Source organism: Antechinus flavipes, chromosome 1 (genome assembly GCF_016432865.1).
Source record: "Antechinus flavipes isolate AdamAnt ecotype Samford, QLD, Australia chromosome 1, AdamAnt_v2, whole genome shotgun sequence".
Taxonomy (NCBI): domain Eukaryota; kingdom Metazoa; phylum Chordata; class Mammalia; order Dasyuromorphia; family Dasyuridae; genus Antechinus; species Antechinus flavipes.
In genome coordinates this window covers 627,664,942-627,680,072 of record NC_067398.1, presented here as the reverse complement: position 1 = coordinate 627,680,072, position 15,131 = coordinate 627,664,942, and the positions used below count along the sequence as shown (strand labels likewise).

Sequence of the window (15,131 nt, the reverse complement as noted above, 5' to 3'; positions counted from 1 at the left end):
TGGGCAGCTGCGACAGGAAGCCAGCTAGCAGAGTGTCCCTCACAAGATGCCACGCCATGCCATAATTTCTTTTACATACTGTGTATTTTTTGTTGTTTCATTGTTTGGTTAAAAAAAATTCTTGAGAAAGGCAGAGTCAGTGCTATAGAAAAGGCAATTGTATACTTAAAGAGTTTTTTTGATGACCATGGCTATTAGTAAAAAGCAAGAAACACTGCTATTATTGCCCCAAATCCAAATGGCTATTGCTAAACTTAAATATCAACAACAGTGTTCTGAATAGTATTCATTTGAGATGTTTTTCCTTTTTACTGATTTTTACATACACAGACAAATATGCATACACACAAGTGCATATACCACATATACAAATGTGTTCACCAGCATAGGAGAAAGAAAAAAATCACTGGATTTGAATTCAGAAGAGTTAGATTTGAATGCTAATTCTGCTATTTATTACCTATGTAATCTGAGTCGAATCACTACATCATCATCATCATCATCTCTTTCTATATATGTATAAAATTATTATAAATCATAATTCATATAAATTTATTTTCATATATTATAAATTACAATTTATAATCACAACCATAAAATACAATAATATACACATTAAAGAACAAAAGAATAATAGTTAATACTTATGTAGTACATTAAAATTTGTAAAATATTTTATGTAATTATTTCATTAGGTCCTCACAGCAACTGTGATATAGGTACTATAATTATCCCCATTTTACAGATAAGAAAATTGAGAATAGCAGAATTTTTAAATCTCTTGCCTAGAGTTACTCCACTAGTCAGACTAGATTCTACACTCCTGACTTTAAATCTGGTGTACAATTTGTTTTGCCACTTAGATTCTTTAATTGTCTTGTGCCTCAATTTCCTCATCTGAAAAAGAAAGAATTGAATTAAATGATCCCTAAAGTCTTTTATAGTTCTAATTCCTATATTTTTATACTCATTTAGCCTGGAGAAGAGAAGATTATGTTGGTGGTATGGAAGTTTGGGTGCAAGGAAGGGGGTGAGAATAGTTCTTTTCAGAAAATTTAAGGGCTTTCACATAGATACATAGAATGGTTTCTTGGTGAAGGAATAAGTTGTTTGTTAGTAGAACTATTCTAGCAGAGGCTCAACTATCTGTCAGCTATACTGTAAAATGGCTCAGTTAGATGATTCTTTCCATAACCTCTCTACTCAAAATAATATTACTCCTTATCCATATCCTATGAATGTGAATCTCAAAGAAACAGAGACCTGTAAAACACATACATAATATTAACATTATCTCAAACAAAATTGAATTAGTTTGATGATTCAAAAAGTACTTTAAGATCTGGCAGGCTTTGTCATTATAAGTAGGAAGGATTGAGGGACAGAACTACTAGGAAAGAGAGGTTTCTGACTGACAGAGTGCTAAGAGAACCCAATTTTTTTGTATTTACCACTAGACAATTTATAATCCAGTATCCCCCAAGGAGGAGACTTGATGGGGATAAGATACCTACCCTGACAAATTCCCAAGGGATCTGTGAAACTAGTGAAATCATTTACTTCAAGCACTTGGTAAACCACATGGCAGCTTAGATTGCTGTCATCCATCCATCCAGTGACATAACACTTTAGAGAACTAAATGTTTCTACTTTTTAATCTTCCATTTGATCCAAAACAAATCTATTTAAAAGAAGAAAAACTGAGCATTCTTTCATATATCAGTCCGTCAGACTTCTAAGTGATTCATGGTCAACCTGTTGTTTTATGAATAGAGAAGCCTTCACGTGGTCTATAAGCTATATATTATATTAATAATTTTAGTTCAACTCACTTTGGACCAACTTTATTGTTTTATTCTTCATATATTAATTCCTATCTCTCCCTTATTTCTTCTCTTCCTTTCTGCCCTTTTTTCTTCTTTTATTTCTTCTTAATTCTTCCCTCCCATTCTTCCTTTCTTTCCCCTAAGCCTTTCCTTTGTTACTTTATTCTTCTTTTTCTCTTTCCTTTCTTCTTTCCTTCCTTTCTGTTTTCATTTTCTTCCTTCCCATCTTTCTTCCTTCCTCCTCTCTTATTCTTTTATTCTTTTCTCTCTAGTCCTTCCTTTTATCCAACCCTCCATCTCATCCTTCCTTCTCCTTGTTTCTCTACTTCTTCCATTCCCACTTCTCTACTCCCTCCCCTGATGTTCTTTTTCCCTTTTTTTTAATCTTCTTTACTTTCTTCCTCTCTCCTTCCTTCCCTTTTTTGAATTATTTCTTCTTTCCCTTTCTCTCTTTTCCTACTGTCTTTTCCTCCCCAATGTTTCCCTACCTTCCTTTTTCTCCTACTGTGATGACCACATATTTAAAATCAGCCAGAGTCAGGAATTCAGGTTAAGGGAAAAATCTTCAATCTTTATTCTCAATAGAGATGAAGAAGGATTGCGATATGGGCAGCTGCGACAGGAAGCCAGCTAGCAGAGGGGGATCGGAGGTTAAGGGCCATCACAATAGCAATGGGAGCAGCTGTGTCAAGACACCAGCCAGCAGTCTCTCTTTCCGCTTCCCTTTCCACTCCCCTGCCTCCACCCACCAAAATCGTCATTTCCTATACAACACATCAGGACTTGCCCAAAGAGTGGGCGGGGGCCATTCTTTCTCCAAGCATATATATTAATAGAGTATGGTCCAATTACTATTTAGCCTCACGTGCTTAGGACCTCAGTGCATCAACTCAAGCCTCAGCCCATTACATTCTACTTCCTTTTTTCATTTCTTTCTTCCCTCCTTCCTGTCTCCCTTCTTTTATTTTGTCCTCTCTCTTTTCATGCATCTTTAAAAATAACCCAGAAGATTGTTTTTAATGACATCAGCATCCCCAGTTGCCAAGTATTCATGGCCTTCATCAATAGAATATGCAATGACACTTTTGCTTTCTGCTTTTAACATCTTTGACATTATACAGTAATCATTACATCAAGCAATGACTGTTTGATGCTGAAAAGAATCACTGAATGACTCATACCTTTGGTTATACGCACATTGCTAGGCCAATGTTCTTTTTTTTTTTTTTTTTTTTACCCCTGCCTGATTCAGAAAGTTTTGGAGAATAAAAGGTTATGAAAGCATTTCACAGTTGTATTTATTTCATTCTCATGATTCACATATATCAGGATCTAGATGTGAGAAACTAGAGCTTATCATTTCCATCTGATCATTTTAAAATTGAAAAAACTGACACTTAGACTGAAGCAAAACAACCTTCCCAAAGTCACAGACATACCTGTCCTCCCTCAAATATTTTCTTCTTCAATTTTTTTTCTGTTTGATCTGTGACTGAACAAAATATAGCATGTTTGAAAATGCTCAAGTAGCTGCAGAGCCAATCTGTTGCAGTGGGGGGAAAATATTAACATGAGAATCAAGAAAGATGAGCTCAAATTTTAGCTCTTCTGTTAACCAGTTGTATAACTTTGGGCAAATTACATTATTTCCATACACCTCAGCTTTTTCTTTGGCATAATGAGACAAACCAGATTAGTTTCAAATTCCTTATCTTTTCTAGCTCAAACATTTTATGACAAAATTAAATAATGCTGTAACATCCTATTTATTTCACCTCTACTTCAATCTTTCTCTTCTTTTCTACTTGGCTTCAAGGAATTAAGAGTGGTTAGTCCAAAGATTCCATTCTTTCACCTCTCTTTTTCTTTTTTTCTCTATTCTGATTCACTGTTCTTTTGTATGATTGAAAAATAAATAAAACCATCCCTAAATGGTGTGCAAGTAAACCACCTCTGTGAAGGACCTCATTGACAATATGAACTCTGTATTCTTGGGGAAAGGGCACTTGCTGACTTGATCTTAGGCTCATTCAACCAAAAAAGCATTTAAATTAAAGCTTAATAAAGCAGATCCTAGCCTATTTGAAAGAATGCCATTTTAGTGATCTATGGAAAGATGGAGATAACTAATCATGGGCTGAAATTATTTGGGGGAAGACAGGCCCTATAGTTGGTTCTTGGTGATCTAAAAGGAAGGATACAAGTACTTGGCACTATGTAGCAGACTGTCTTGTGAAGTGAAAAAAGTTTTTGGCCTCAAGGAACTTATGTTCTATTAGTTTAGTGACAAAGCTTTTGAGCTTTGTCTAGCTCCTGAATTTCAAAAAAAAAAAAAAATCAGTTGAAAATTACAGTATAAATAGTATAGTGTTAAAAAGCCATCGCTAACAAATGAATGGCTCTAGGTAAAATTTGGTCCCCTTCATCACTAATATTTATTTAGCATTTTAAGGTTTTCAAAGATTTTTATATATGATATCTCATTTGAGCCTCATAATTCTTTAAGAAAGGAATACTAATATTAGTATTCCTATTATTTAGATGAAAAAACTGATGCTGCTCAGTTATGCCCAATTTTTTTGTAACCTCTTTGGGGTTTTCTTGGCAAAGATACTGGAATGATTTGCCATTTTCTTCTCCAGTTCATCTTATAGATGAAAAATTGAAGCAAACAGAGTTAAGTGACTTGCCTAGTGTCTGAGACCAGAAGTGAATTCACAAATAGAAGTCTGCTTGTCTCCAAGCCCAGCACCCAGAACCTAAGAAAGGTTCAGTGACTTTCCTGGTATCCTAATTATTTTTTTTCCTGTAAATTTATTTATTTACTTTTAATGTATATTGCTTTGTTGAAAGAGAAAAATCAAAACAAAAGGGAAAAACCATGGGAGAGAAACAAAAGAAAAAAGAAGTGGACATAGAATATGTTAATTTACATTCAATCTCCATAGTTTTTTTTTTTTTTTTTTTTCCTGCATGCAAATAGCATTTTCTATCCAAAATCTATTGGGATTGCCCTGGATCTCTGGATCACTGAACCACTAAAAACAATCAAATCTTTCATAATTGATTATTGCATATTCTTGCTATTATTGTGTACAATGTAGTACTGATTCTGCTTGTTTTACTGGAATATTTTATTAAATACTAGATTATTATAGACCTTCATTATCTAATCTATTCAACTAATCCACTACTCTTATTTCTTAGCTAGTACCAAATGCTTTTGATACCTGCTGCTTTATAATATAGTTTTAGGTTTGGTATTCTGAAGCCACCATATTTTGTCATTTTTTTTTCATTAATTCCCTTGATATTCTTGACCCTTTGTTCTTCTAGATGAATTTTGTTATTATTTTTTCTAGTTCTATAAAATAATTTTTGACAGTTTGATTGGTATGGAACTGAACAAGCAGACCAATTTAGATAGAATTATGATTTTTATTATATTAGCTTGGCCTACTCATCCTAATTAGTTTTTAAGGCAGGTCCCGAATTCAAGTCTTCCTGAATCTCAATTTCATATTCTATTCACAGTATACCACCCAAATGCCTCTTATCACAAACTGTCTTTCTGATTATCTGAACAGCTTTCATGTGGAAAAGTTTTTTGAGTATTTCTGCTTGGCCCTAGGGAAAAGTAAGAAAAATAAATAAAAACTTTAAAGGTTTTTTTTTATTTTAATTTTATTTTTAATATTTCTTTCTTTATATTTATTTTATTTTTAAAATTTCATTTTTCATTTATTTATTTTGATTTACTTTTATTTATTTAAAACTAAATACATTTTAAACAAAATAGAAAAGGAAAACAAAAAAACAAACAAACACTGTCATATGTTCCATAGAACATCAGAGAGAATTCAAAATATGTAACAATAAATTTCCCTTTCAAGAAAGCATATATAATAATAGAAAGGATTATATATTCATGATTGTCCATCTTTTCTTTGCTTCCTTTTAGGTTATTCTTTTCTTCTCTGCTATAAACTTTTTACTTTATTATTTTTTGTTCATTAATCCCCACTACTCCCCCAACTAGGCTATAGTTAAGCAGGAGTATGTATGTATATATACACATATATACATATACATATATATATATATACACACACATATTCACACATATATATATGTCTGTCTATCTATACATGTATCTATAAACATGTATCTATTTGTACACATACCTATGCCTACATGCATATATACACATATGCATTTACACATATGTAAACATGTGTCTAAAAAAGTTAAAATGGCTGACATGTATTATGGATTTCTGAGATCAATGATTACTAGTCCTGATTTTTTTTTTTTTTGGCTAATGAATTCCATGTTTGATCCTTGTTATATTGTTTATGTATATATCCTTAACTCTTCTACTTTAATTCTTCTCTTTACCTTGCCTTGCTATTTATTTAATCTCTTTTCATCCATGGATCCCTCCCTTATCTCCTTCCCCATCCTTTCCTTCCCTCTTTATTCCATTCTGTTAATCTAAAGACCCTGTCCAACTGTCATAAATCTATACACTCTTCTAAACTCTTCTTTGTTCCAATTGCTCCTCCCTTATTTCTTTACAGATTTTGGAGGGTTCTATTTTCTTCATGGTGTGTGTGTGTGTGTGCTGTGTGTGTGTATACATACAGAGAGAGAGAGAGAGAGAGAGAGAAAGAGAAAGAGAAAGAGACTTCCCTATTTAGCTTCTCTCTAAAGCTTCTGTGTTGGTTCTTCCTCTGTACTTCATTTATATAACATAATCACTATTTTTTTCCTAGACAATTTTGCCTTTTAAAGTCATATCATGCTCAGCTCTGCCTCAGTATTTCTTTTGAGCTACCCAATTATTGATTGGGTATTGATTAAGATGTCAATCCTAAACATAAATGCCATACATTTTCATATTAAAAAACCTAAACAATTTATCTTTATTGAGTCCCTTGAAATTACTCTTTGATGTTGGTTCTTATATGTTTTGTTTTGTTTTTTATTGAGTTTGGATTTGGTTGAGACACAATCCTGAAAATCTGCAAGTTTGTTGAAGGTCCATTTTTTCCCTATTCAGTAATATGATTAATTTTGCAAGATAAAATATTTTTGAGTTCAGGCCTAGTTCTTCTGATTGTTGATATATATTAATTATTCCAGGACCTGTGGACTTTTATTGTAGCTGCTGCTAAGTCCAGTACAATTCTAATTGTAGCTCCAAAGTTTTTTAATTTGTTTTGTTTGATTGTCTATTTCTGGCAAAATTTTCTCTTTGATCCAAGGGTTTGGAGTTTGACAGTAATATTCCTATATGTTTTCTATGTGGGGTCTTGTTGAAGTTGTAATAGGTAGATTTTTTCTACTTGTACTTTCCTCTACAGGAGTCCTCAAACTACGGTCACGGGCCAGATGTGGCAGCTGAGGACAATTATCCCCCTCACCCAGGGCTATGAAGTCTCTTTATTTAAAGGCCCACAAAACAAAGTTTTTGTTTTTACCATAGTCTGGCCTTCCAACAGTCTGAGGGACAGTGAACTGGCCCCCTATTTAAAAAGTTTGAGGACCCCTGTACCACAATAGGACAATTTTCTTGGATCATTTCTTACATTATTGTGTCAAGATTCTTTTTTTTTTTTGTTCCCAGCTTTCAGAGAGTCCAATTATTATGATATTTTCTCTGCTTGATCTGTTCTTCAGATCTGTTGTTTTTCTCAAGTTTCATATTCTGTTCTATTTTTTCAATCTTTTATAGTTTCACCAACTTTCCCTTGCCCAATTCTAATTTTCATGTTTTTATTTATTTAATATTTTCCCCAGTTACATTCAAAACAAACAAAAAATACATTTTAAATTTTTTGAGTTCTAGGTTCTCTCCCTTATCCCCATTTTGTGAAGTTATACAAAACATTTCCACAAAAGTCAAGTTGTGAAAAAAAAAACATAAAATGTCTGAACCTAAAGAAAATAAAAACCCTCATGAAAATTGAGAGAGAGAGAGAGAGAGAGAGAGAGCGAGCTTCAATCTGTATTCAGACACAATCAGTTCTTTTCTCTGGGGGTGGATGGGATTTTTCATAAGTCCTTCACAGTAGTTGAGGATGATTGTACTACTGAGAATAGCAAACTCATTCATAACTGGTCATCCAGGAACATTATTATTATTTTGTATGCAATACATTTCACTTTGCTTGAATTCATGGAGGACTTTCCATGTCTTTTTTTTTTTTTCTGAGAACATCCTGCTCATCATTTCCCATAGAACAATAATATTATATCATAAATACACACCACAGTTTATTGAACCATTCCCTAATTGATGAGCATCCCCTCAATTTCTCTTTTTTTTTTTGTCCTGAGAAGAGTTGTTATGAATATTTTTTTGTACATTTTCCTTTTTTTTCCTTCCCAGGAATTTCTTTTATTGAGTTTGGATTTGGTTGAGATACAATCCTGAAAATCTGCAAGTTTGTTGAAGGTCCATTTTTTTTTCCATTCAGTAATATGATTATTCTTTGAGCATTCACACTAAATAGTAGTGTTATTACGTCAAAGGATATGCAAGAATGTATAGCCCTTTGGGTAGAGATCATATCTTTTGATCTTTTTTTTCAATTAGGGCATAGCTCTTATTTTTAAAAATTTGACTCAGTTCTCTCTATTTTTGAGAAATGAGGCCTTATCAGAGAAACTTGCTTCAAAATTCTTTTTACAATTACTTTTGCTAATTGTATTTCCCCCCATTTATTCTTTCTCTTCTTTCACCTTGTTTCTCCTCAAAAGTGTTTTGCTACTGACCACTCCCTCCCCTAATAGACCTTTTCTTTTATTACCCTCCCCTCTTCCCATATCCCATTCCCCTCCTATTTTCCTACAGGGTAAGATAGATTTCTATATCCCTATTGAGTATGTATATTATTTCCTCTTTGAGCCAAATCAGATGAAAATAAGATTCACTCACTCTGTCTTCCCCTTCTTCCCCTCCACTATAAAGGCTTTTTCTTGCCTCTTTTTTTATGGCAGATAATTTACACCATTCCACGTCTCCCTTTCCATTTTTCCCAGTAGATTCCTCTCTTGACCCTTAATTTCATCATTAAATAAAAAGATTATCACCTTATATTCAACTCACAATCAGGTCCTCTGTGCACAGAGGCTTCACCAAAATGTGGTGATCTTTTTCTTCTTTAAAATATATAATAAATATAAATGATGGTTCTCTCTGGGGAAGAGAGCAGGTTTCCCGGGGAGGTTTTCTGGAGGCAGCCTTAGTATCAGTTCAGATCAATAATTATCCCAAATGCAGCCAGCTGGTAAAAATACAAATGTTTACTTCTCCTTTCAAGTCTTGTCTCTTTCCTTGGACCTGGATAGCTAGATTCTTAGAGGCCTATCTCTATGCTTGGTTCCAAGAGCTCCCTCCAAATGTCTCCAAGTCCAAAGGTTTGTCCTTCAGCCTCTGCCTCTGCTTTCTTCAGCCTCTAGCCGGCACAAAGATGAATCTATCTCTCTTGCCTTCCGAAGTAATTCCCTCCTGGCTCTAGCTCAGCTCCAACTTGTGGCTTCTTCTGACTTGACACTCTCCTCTCCATGTAATTTGGCTGAATTTATTACTTCCATAATAAGAAGAATGTTCTAATGAGTTACAGGTATCTTCCTCCCATATAGGAATGTAAACAGATAAATCTTATTAAGTCCTTTGCTATGTCACTTTTTTGATTACTTCCTTATTTTTCTTCAGAATCCTGTATTTGAAAATCAAATTTTCCATTCAACTCTGGTCTTTTCATCACAAATGTCTGAAAATCTTCTGTTTCATTGAATGACCACCTTTTCCTCTAAAGGATTATACTCAGTTTTGCTGGGTAGGTAATTCTTGATTGTAATTCTAGTTCCATTGCTCTCCAGAATATCACATTTCAAACTCTCTGGTCCTTTCATGCAGAAGCTACTAACTCTTGTGTAGTCCTAATTTGGGCTCCATTGTACTTGAATTGTTTCTTTCTGGATGCTTTCAATATTTTCTCAACTTGAGAGTTCTGGAATTTGGCTATAATATTCCTGGGAGTTTTCATTTTGATATTTCTTTCAGGAGGTGATCAGTGTGTATTCTTTTAATTTCTATTTTACTTTCTGGTTATAAAATATCAGGACAGTTTTCCTTCATAATTTCTTGCAAGATAATGTCCTAGCTCTTTTTGGTTGTTTTTGTTTGTTTGTTTATTTGTTTGTTTTTTATCATGACTTACAGGTAGACTGATACCTTTTAAATTTTCTCTCCAAGCTCTATTTTTCAGGTTAGTTGTTTTTTTCCAATGAGATATTACACATTTTTTTCTTTTGTTTTTCTTTTTTTAGTTTTGCTTTATTGTATCTTGAGTTCTCATAAAGTCATTAGCTTCCATTTGCTCAGTTTTATTCTTAAAAGATTTATTTTATTCAGTGTGCTTTTATACCTCCTTTCCCAATTGGCCAATTTTTCATTTCAAGGCATTCTTCTCCTAATTAGGATTTTGCATTTCCTTTTGCACTGCTTTCTATTCTTTTCATAATTTTTCCTCAATTTCTCTTACTTGTTTTTCAAAATCCCTTTTGAGTTTTTCCATGGCCTGAGCCCCATTCTTATTTTTCTTGGAGACTTTGGATATAGGAGCTCTGATTTTATCATCTTCTGAGTGTGTGTTTTGATCTTCCTTATCACCATAACACCTTTCTTTTGTCTGAATCTTTTTCTTTTGTCTGCTCACTTCCCTAGCCTATCACTCGACTTTTAACTGAGGATTTATTTTAGAATATTTCCATGGTGGAGTGTGCATTGTCCCAAGCTTCAGAGGTTTTGTGCAAATGTTTTCAGAGCTCCCTCTAGAAATCTCACCATAAGCCCTCTTTTCTGCCCTGGATCTGTTAGATGTGTCCCCACCCTATTGCAGCTATAAGAACTATTTGCTAAATCAGCAGAGTTCTACTTTGCTGATGCTTCATCCAGGGTTAGGGCCAGGGCTGAGCTGGTGCAGCATATACTGCAACTGCACACCAAACTCTCACCATATTGCCACAGACCCTCTCCAGTGATCTTCTGAATATATTCTGATGTTCCAGGCTAAGAGGTCTAGAAGCCTCTAACTACTGCTAAGAGGTCCTACTTAGCTGATGCTGTGGTCCTGACCAGAATCTGTGTCTGGGTCTTGGTGGATGCTGGGCCTTGAACTGCACTGATACAGCCTGCACTGAAATTATGAGCTTGGTTCCCACCCTGGTTCCACAGACCTTATCTGCTGATCTTCTAGTCCTCTTTGATATCTTTTGGATGCCTCTAGCACTGCCACTTTATTCAGAGGTTTGACTGGGACCCAGGCTGCCTTGGCATGGCCTGTACCCAAAACTGCACACTGGACTCCCACCTTCATGTCACAGAACTTTCCTGTTAACCCTCCAAGGTCTTTTTAATCTGGAAAATGTTCAACTCTAACTTTTGGGGTATTCTAATGCTCTAAATTTTTTAAGTCATTATTAAAAAGAATTTGGCATAGTTTGGGAAAGGGGATGGGTAAATTCCTGCCTTTACTCCACCATCTTGGCTTGGTCTCCTCAATTCTAATTTAAAAAAATTTTTTTTTCTTCTTTAAGACTCTGTATCTGCTTTTCTAGTTGATCACTTCCACACCCCTCATAATCTTCTTGCTTTCTTGGATACTCTTTTTCTTTCTATCTTTTTTTTTTAGTTTTTCCTCAATCTCATTTGATTTTTGAGGTATTTTTTGAGTTCTATAAATTCTTTCTGGGTAGGTAGTCATTTAACATCACTCTTTAGGGTAGAAGAAGCTTTTTTCTTTTTTTGCTTCACTGTCTTCCTCTGAAGATAAACCCTCATCTTCCCTATTTCTATAGTAAGATGGTTGGCATCTTTGCTTGGCCTTTAAAAAAGGAGAAGTATTAATATAAGCATCTCTAATCTAAACTTGGGGTAGCTCTGGCTTCACTTCAGCTCTTTCCTCTGGCCTGGATCCTCAAACCAACACCTCCATTCTTCTGCAAGCACTCACAGCCAGCACCACCCTTACCCCACTGCCTCTACACTTATTTGGTGTGCTTGTTCCTACTTGCCCAGGAATCTCAACAACACAGGTGGGCCTGGTATTCCTAATCAGCAAAGGTTCCCTCAGTCTTCCCAGCCTCAGATCCTCATCTTACCAAGTTGTCCATGAGGTAAAATTTTCTGTATTCTAAGGTGAGACTCTCTCTGAACTCAGCCAGCCCCTGAACTCCCCACTTGCTGTTTCTAAGAATCTAGCCTATAAATGTTTACACTTCTCACTGGTTCAACCTTAGTCTTGGGTTTGTTCCTCAGATCTTCTCCAATAGCCCCAGAAGGATCTCTGTTCTGCCCCAAGTCTTCTTCTTCTTCATTTTTTTTTTTACTGGTCTATGTTAAGAAACAATTTTGTTTTATTTGTTTGAGAAATCAGGAGAGCTTAGAATTTGCTGGTCTGCTCTGCCATCTTTCTATAACCCTCCTCCCCTCCATATTTTAGCTTTTATTAAGGAAGTGATTTTGATCATTTAGAGCTCTATAATATGGGATGAACATTTTAAATAATCAGTTTGTTATCAGTATTGATCTTGTACTAAATGAACTCCTCAGTACAACCCAAGGAATTCTTATTAAGTGCCTATCATGTGTAAAGCAGTGCAAAGCTTCTAGAACCACAAACACAAAAAATAAAACTGCTTATCCATGAAGAGTTTGCATTCTACTAGAAAGGTATAGACTATATGCTGATAAGACAGAGCAACATGTGAATGTTATATGCTCTTGTGTGAAATTATAATAGTTGACATTTACAAAGAAGGTTGATATTTGAGATTTTTTTTAAAAAAGATAAATTTCAGAGTATGACCTGAAGTTAATATAGGTTCAGACCAATTCAAAATATAAGTAACAGAAGATGTTTCTCTCTTTCTTTTGGTGACATTATTTATGGTCCTTGCAATTCCCAGGGTGTGGGTAAAACCAAACTAATGTTGCAAAATCTTTTCTTTCCTTTCCCGTCTTCTCTATCAGTAAATCAAATAAAATTTATTTAACATTTATTATTTATTGGAAACCTTGTTAAGTTTTGGGGACACACAAAAAATAAGAAAACACAAAACCTGGCTTCAATAAGCTCACAGTCTAATGGTGGGTGTCAAAATACAAACAACATGACAGGTAGGTAGATAGTGCAATGAATAGAGTATAGGGTTTGGTGTCAAGAACTATTGAGATCAAATCATGTCTCAGATAAATATTTGAGCTGATTAATTGTTTGATACTAGGCAAGTCAATTTAAGTTATGTCTTCCTTAGTTTTCTCATTTATAAAATGGGAATAGTAGTGTCTACCTTTCGGAGTTGTTGTGAGGATCAGATGACATACAAAGCATCAAATATTACATAAATGTTAAATTGCGGTCAGCTCCAAGGGAAGAGTAGAGGAGTCTGAAGAAAGCTTTATTCTTTTCCTTATTCCATCATCTTTTGATTAAGAAAGAAAAAAAAACTTCAGATAGGCAGAGGCAATATGAAATAGGACTTTGGATTTGAGAGTCAGATTCATATGAATCTATACCAATGATTTATGTTTTCTAAGCCTTAGTTTCCACGTCTGTGCAATGAGCATGAAAATGCTTATACTCCAAAGACTTTATGAAAAAAGTATTACAGAAATTTGAATGAGGACCCTGACCCTACATCAAACTGTCTTTCATGCCTTAACCTTACTACACTCAATCATTATCCTTTTTCTTTCCCTGTTTTCAGTTTTCCCATCTTCTGACAGAAATCCTGTAGTCTATTGTGAATGGGAGGTAGGGGAGGGACAGGTCTCAATAATGGGAGTTATTCTAATCTATATTCATCTTTTCTTTTCCTTACAGAAAAGAGCAATTGGAAGCAGGGGCCAGGTAGGTGTTCTTTGTTGACACACTTCATGTCAACTTAATAAGCATTTATTAAGCATCTACTGTGTATCAGGCACTATGCTAAGTACTGATAATACAAAGAAAGACAAAAGATATCCCTGCCCTCAAGGAACTCTCAGACTGATGGGAAGACAATATGCAAACTACTAGGTACAAACAAGCCATAGACAAAATAAATTATAATTTTAAGGGGAAGGCATTACCATTGTGGGAAGTCATGAAAAGTTTGCTTCATTCCTCTCTCCCTTCATGCATTCTCTTTTCCCCTCCCTCTCTAACTCCTTCCTTCCTCCCTCCCTCCTTCTTTCCTTCTCTTCCTTCTTCTTTCCCTCCCTCCCTCCCTCTCTCCCTTCCTTTCTTTCTTTACATCAATACCCCAAATTACCAAGATCCTGCTTACAGACTAACATGCTATAGGCAAAGGGACTTCAGTTGTTCACATGGAATTATTAGCTAACAGATTTTGCTGGCTTCAATGCTTACTCTGCCATTTTATGTTGGCTTCCCTTGTGCTGTCAGATACTCATTAATGAACTACATTTAGAAAGAGATTTGGAAACATTTTGTTTTCTATTACAACACTTTAAAAAAATTATTGAGTTCCCAGAGTATGAAAGAAACACATTCATAATACAAATTATTTGTATAGATAAGCAATATTTATATTTTTACATTATATGTGGATTATATATTCATACATATAATAGACACACATAGAATCTATGATTCCATCAGAATAAGAAACTCCCTGTGTAGGAATTCCTTGTAACAATATAGATGGTGATCTGTCTTTAACTTAATAAGTCCTAAAGTATTACTTTAGACATCTAGAGATTAAATAACATTCCTGGTGTCATGTAACTACTAAGTTTCAGAGGCAAGATTTGAAGGCCTTCCTTATTCCAAACAGTATACTATATACTATGACATATCACCTCTAAAGAAATATATTAAGTACATTTCTAAGCAATTCTCTGAAAATAATAACTTTTAAATATTAAATCAAATTATGAAGCTTTGAGGGGCTTCAGAATCTTAGTCTGACACTCAAAGCTTTAATTCTCTTGAAAGGAGAATGTTCACATCTTGAAGTTACCAGGCTTCTCTCAGGAAACGGAGATCCTCCAAGTTACACTCATTAATCACTTCTAAAAGATTTCATAACTAGATAGAAAGATAAAATATTTGCTAAACACTACTCTCTACCTGAAAAGTAACTAGAAAGTAATACTTCAACATGATTACATCTGTCTACTGGAGGCTATCCTTCCTACCCAGAGATAATCAATACAATCAATACAAATAAATGTGGAAATCTTAACAGAAAGAGAAAACTTAAATTCTAATTATAAATCTTTCACTA

General features: G+C 34.5%; 1 protein-coding gene across 1 annotated transcript in view; it reads left to right on the top strand.

Annotated features, from left to right (window-relative positions):
- The window catches only part of KCNQ3 (potassium voltage-gated channel subfamily Q member 3), a 446,114-nt gene that overhangs the window by 386,815 nt on the left and 44,168 nt on the right, over positions 1–15,131 (top strand). The window contains exon 9 of the mRNA XM_051971104.1: positions 13,724–13,750. Within this exon, the coding sequence (XP_051827064.1) occupies positions 13,724–13,750 (27 nt within the window). The remainder of the gene's footprint in view (positions 1–13,723; positions 13,751–15,131) is intronic.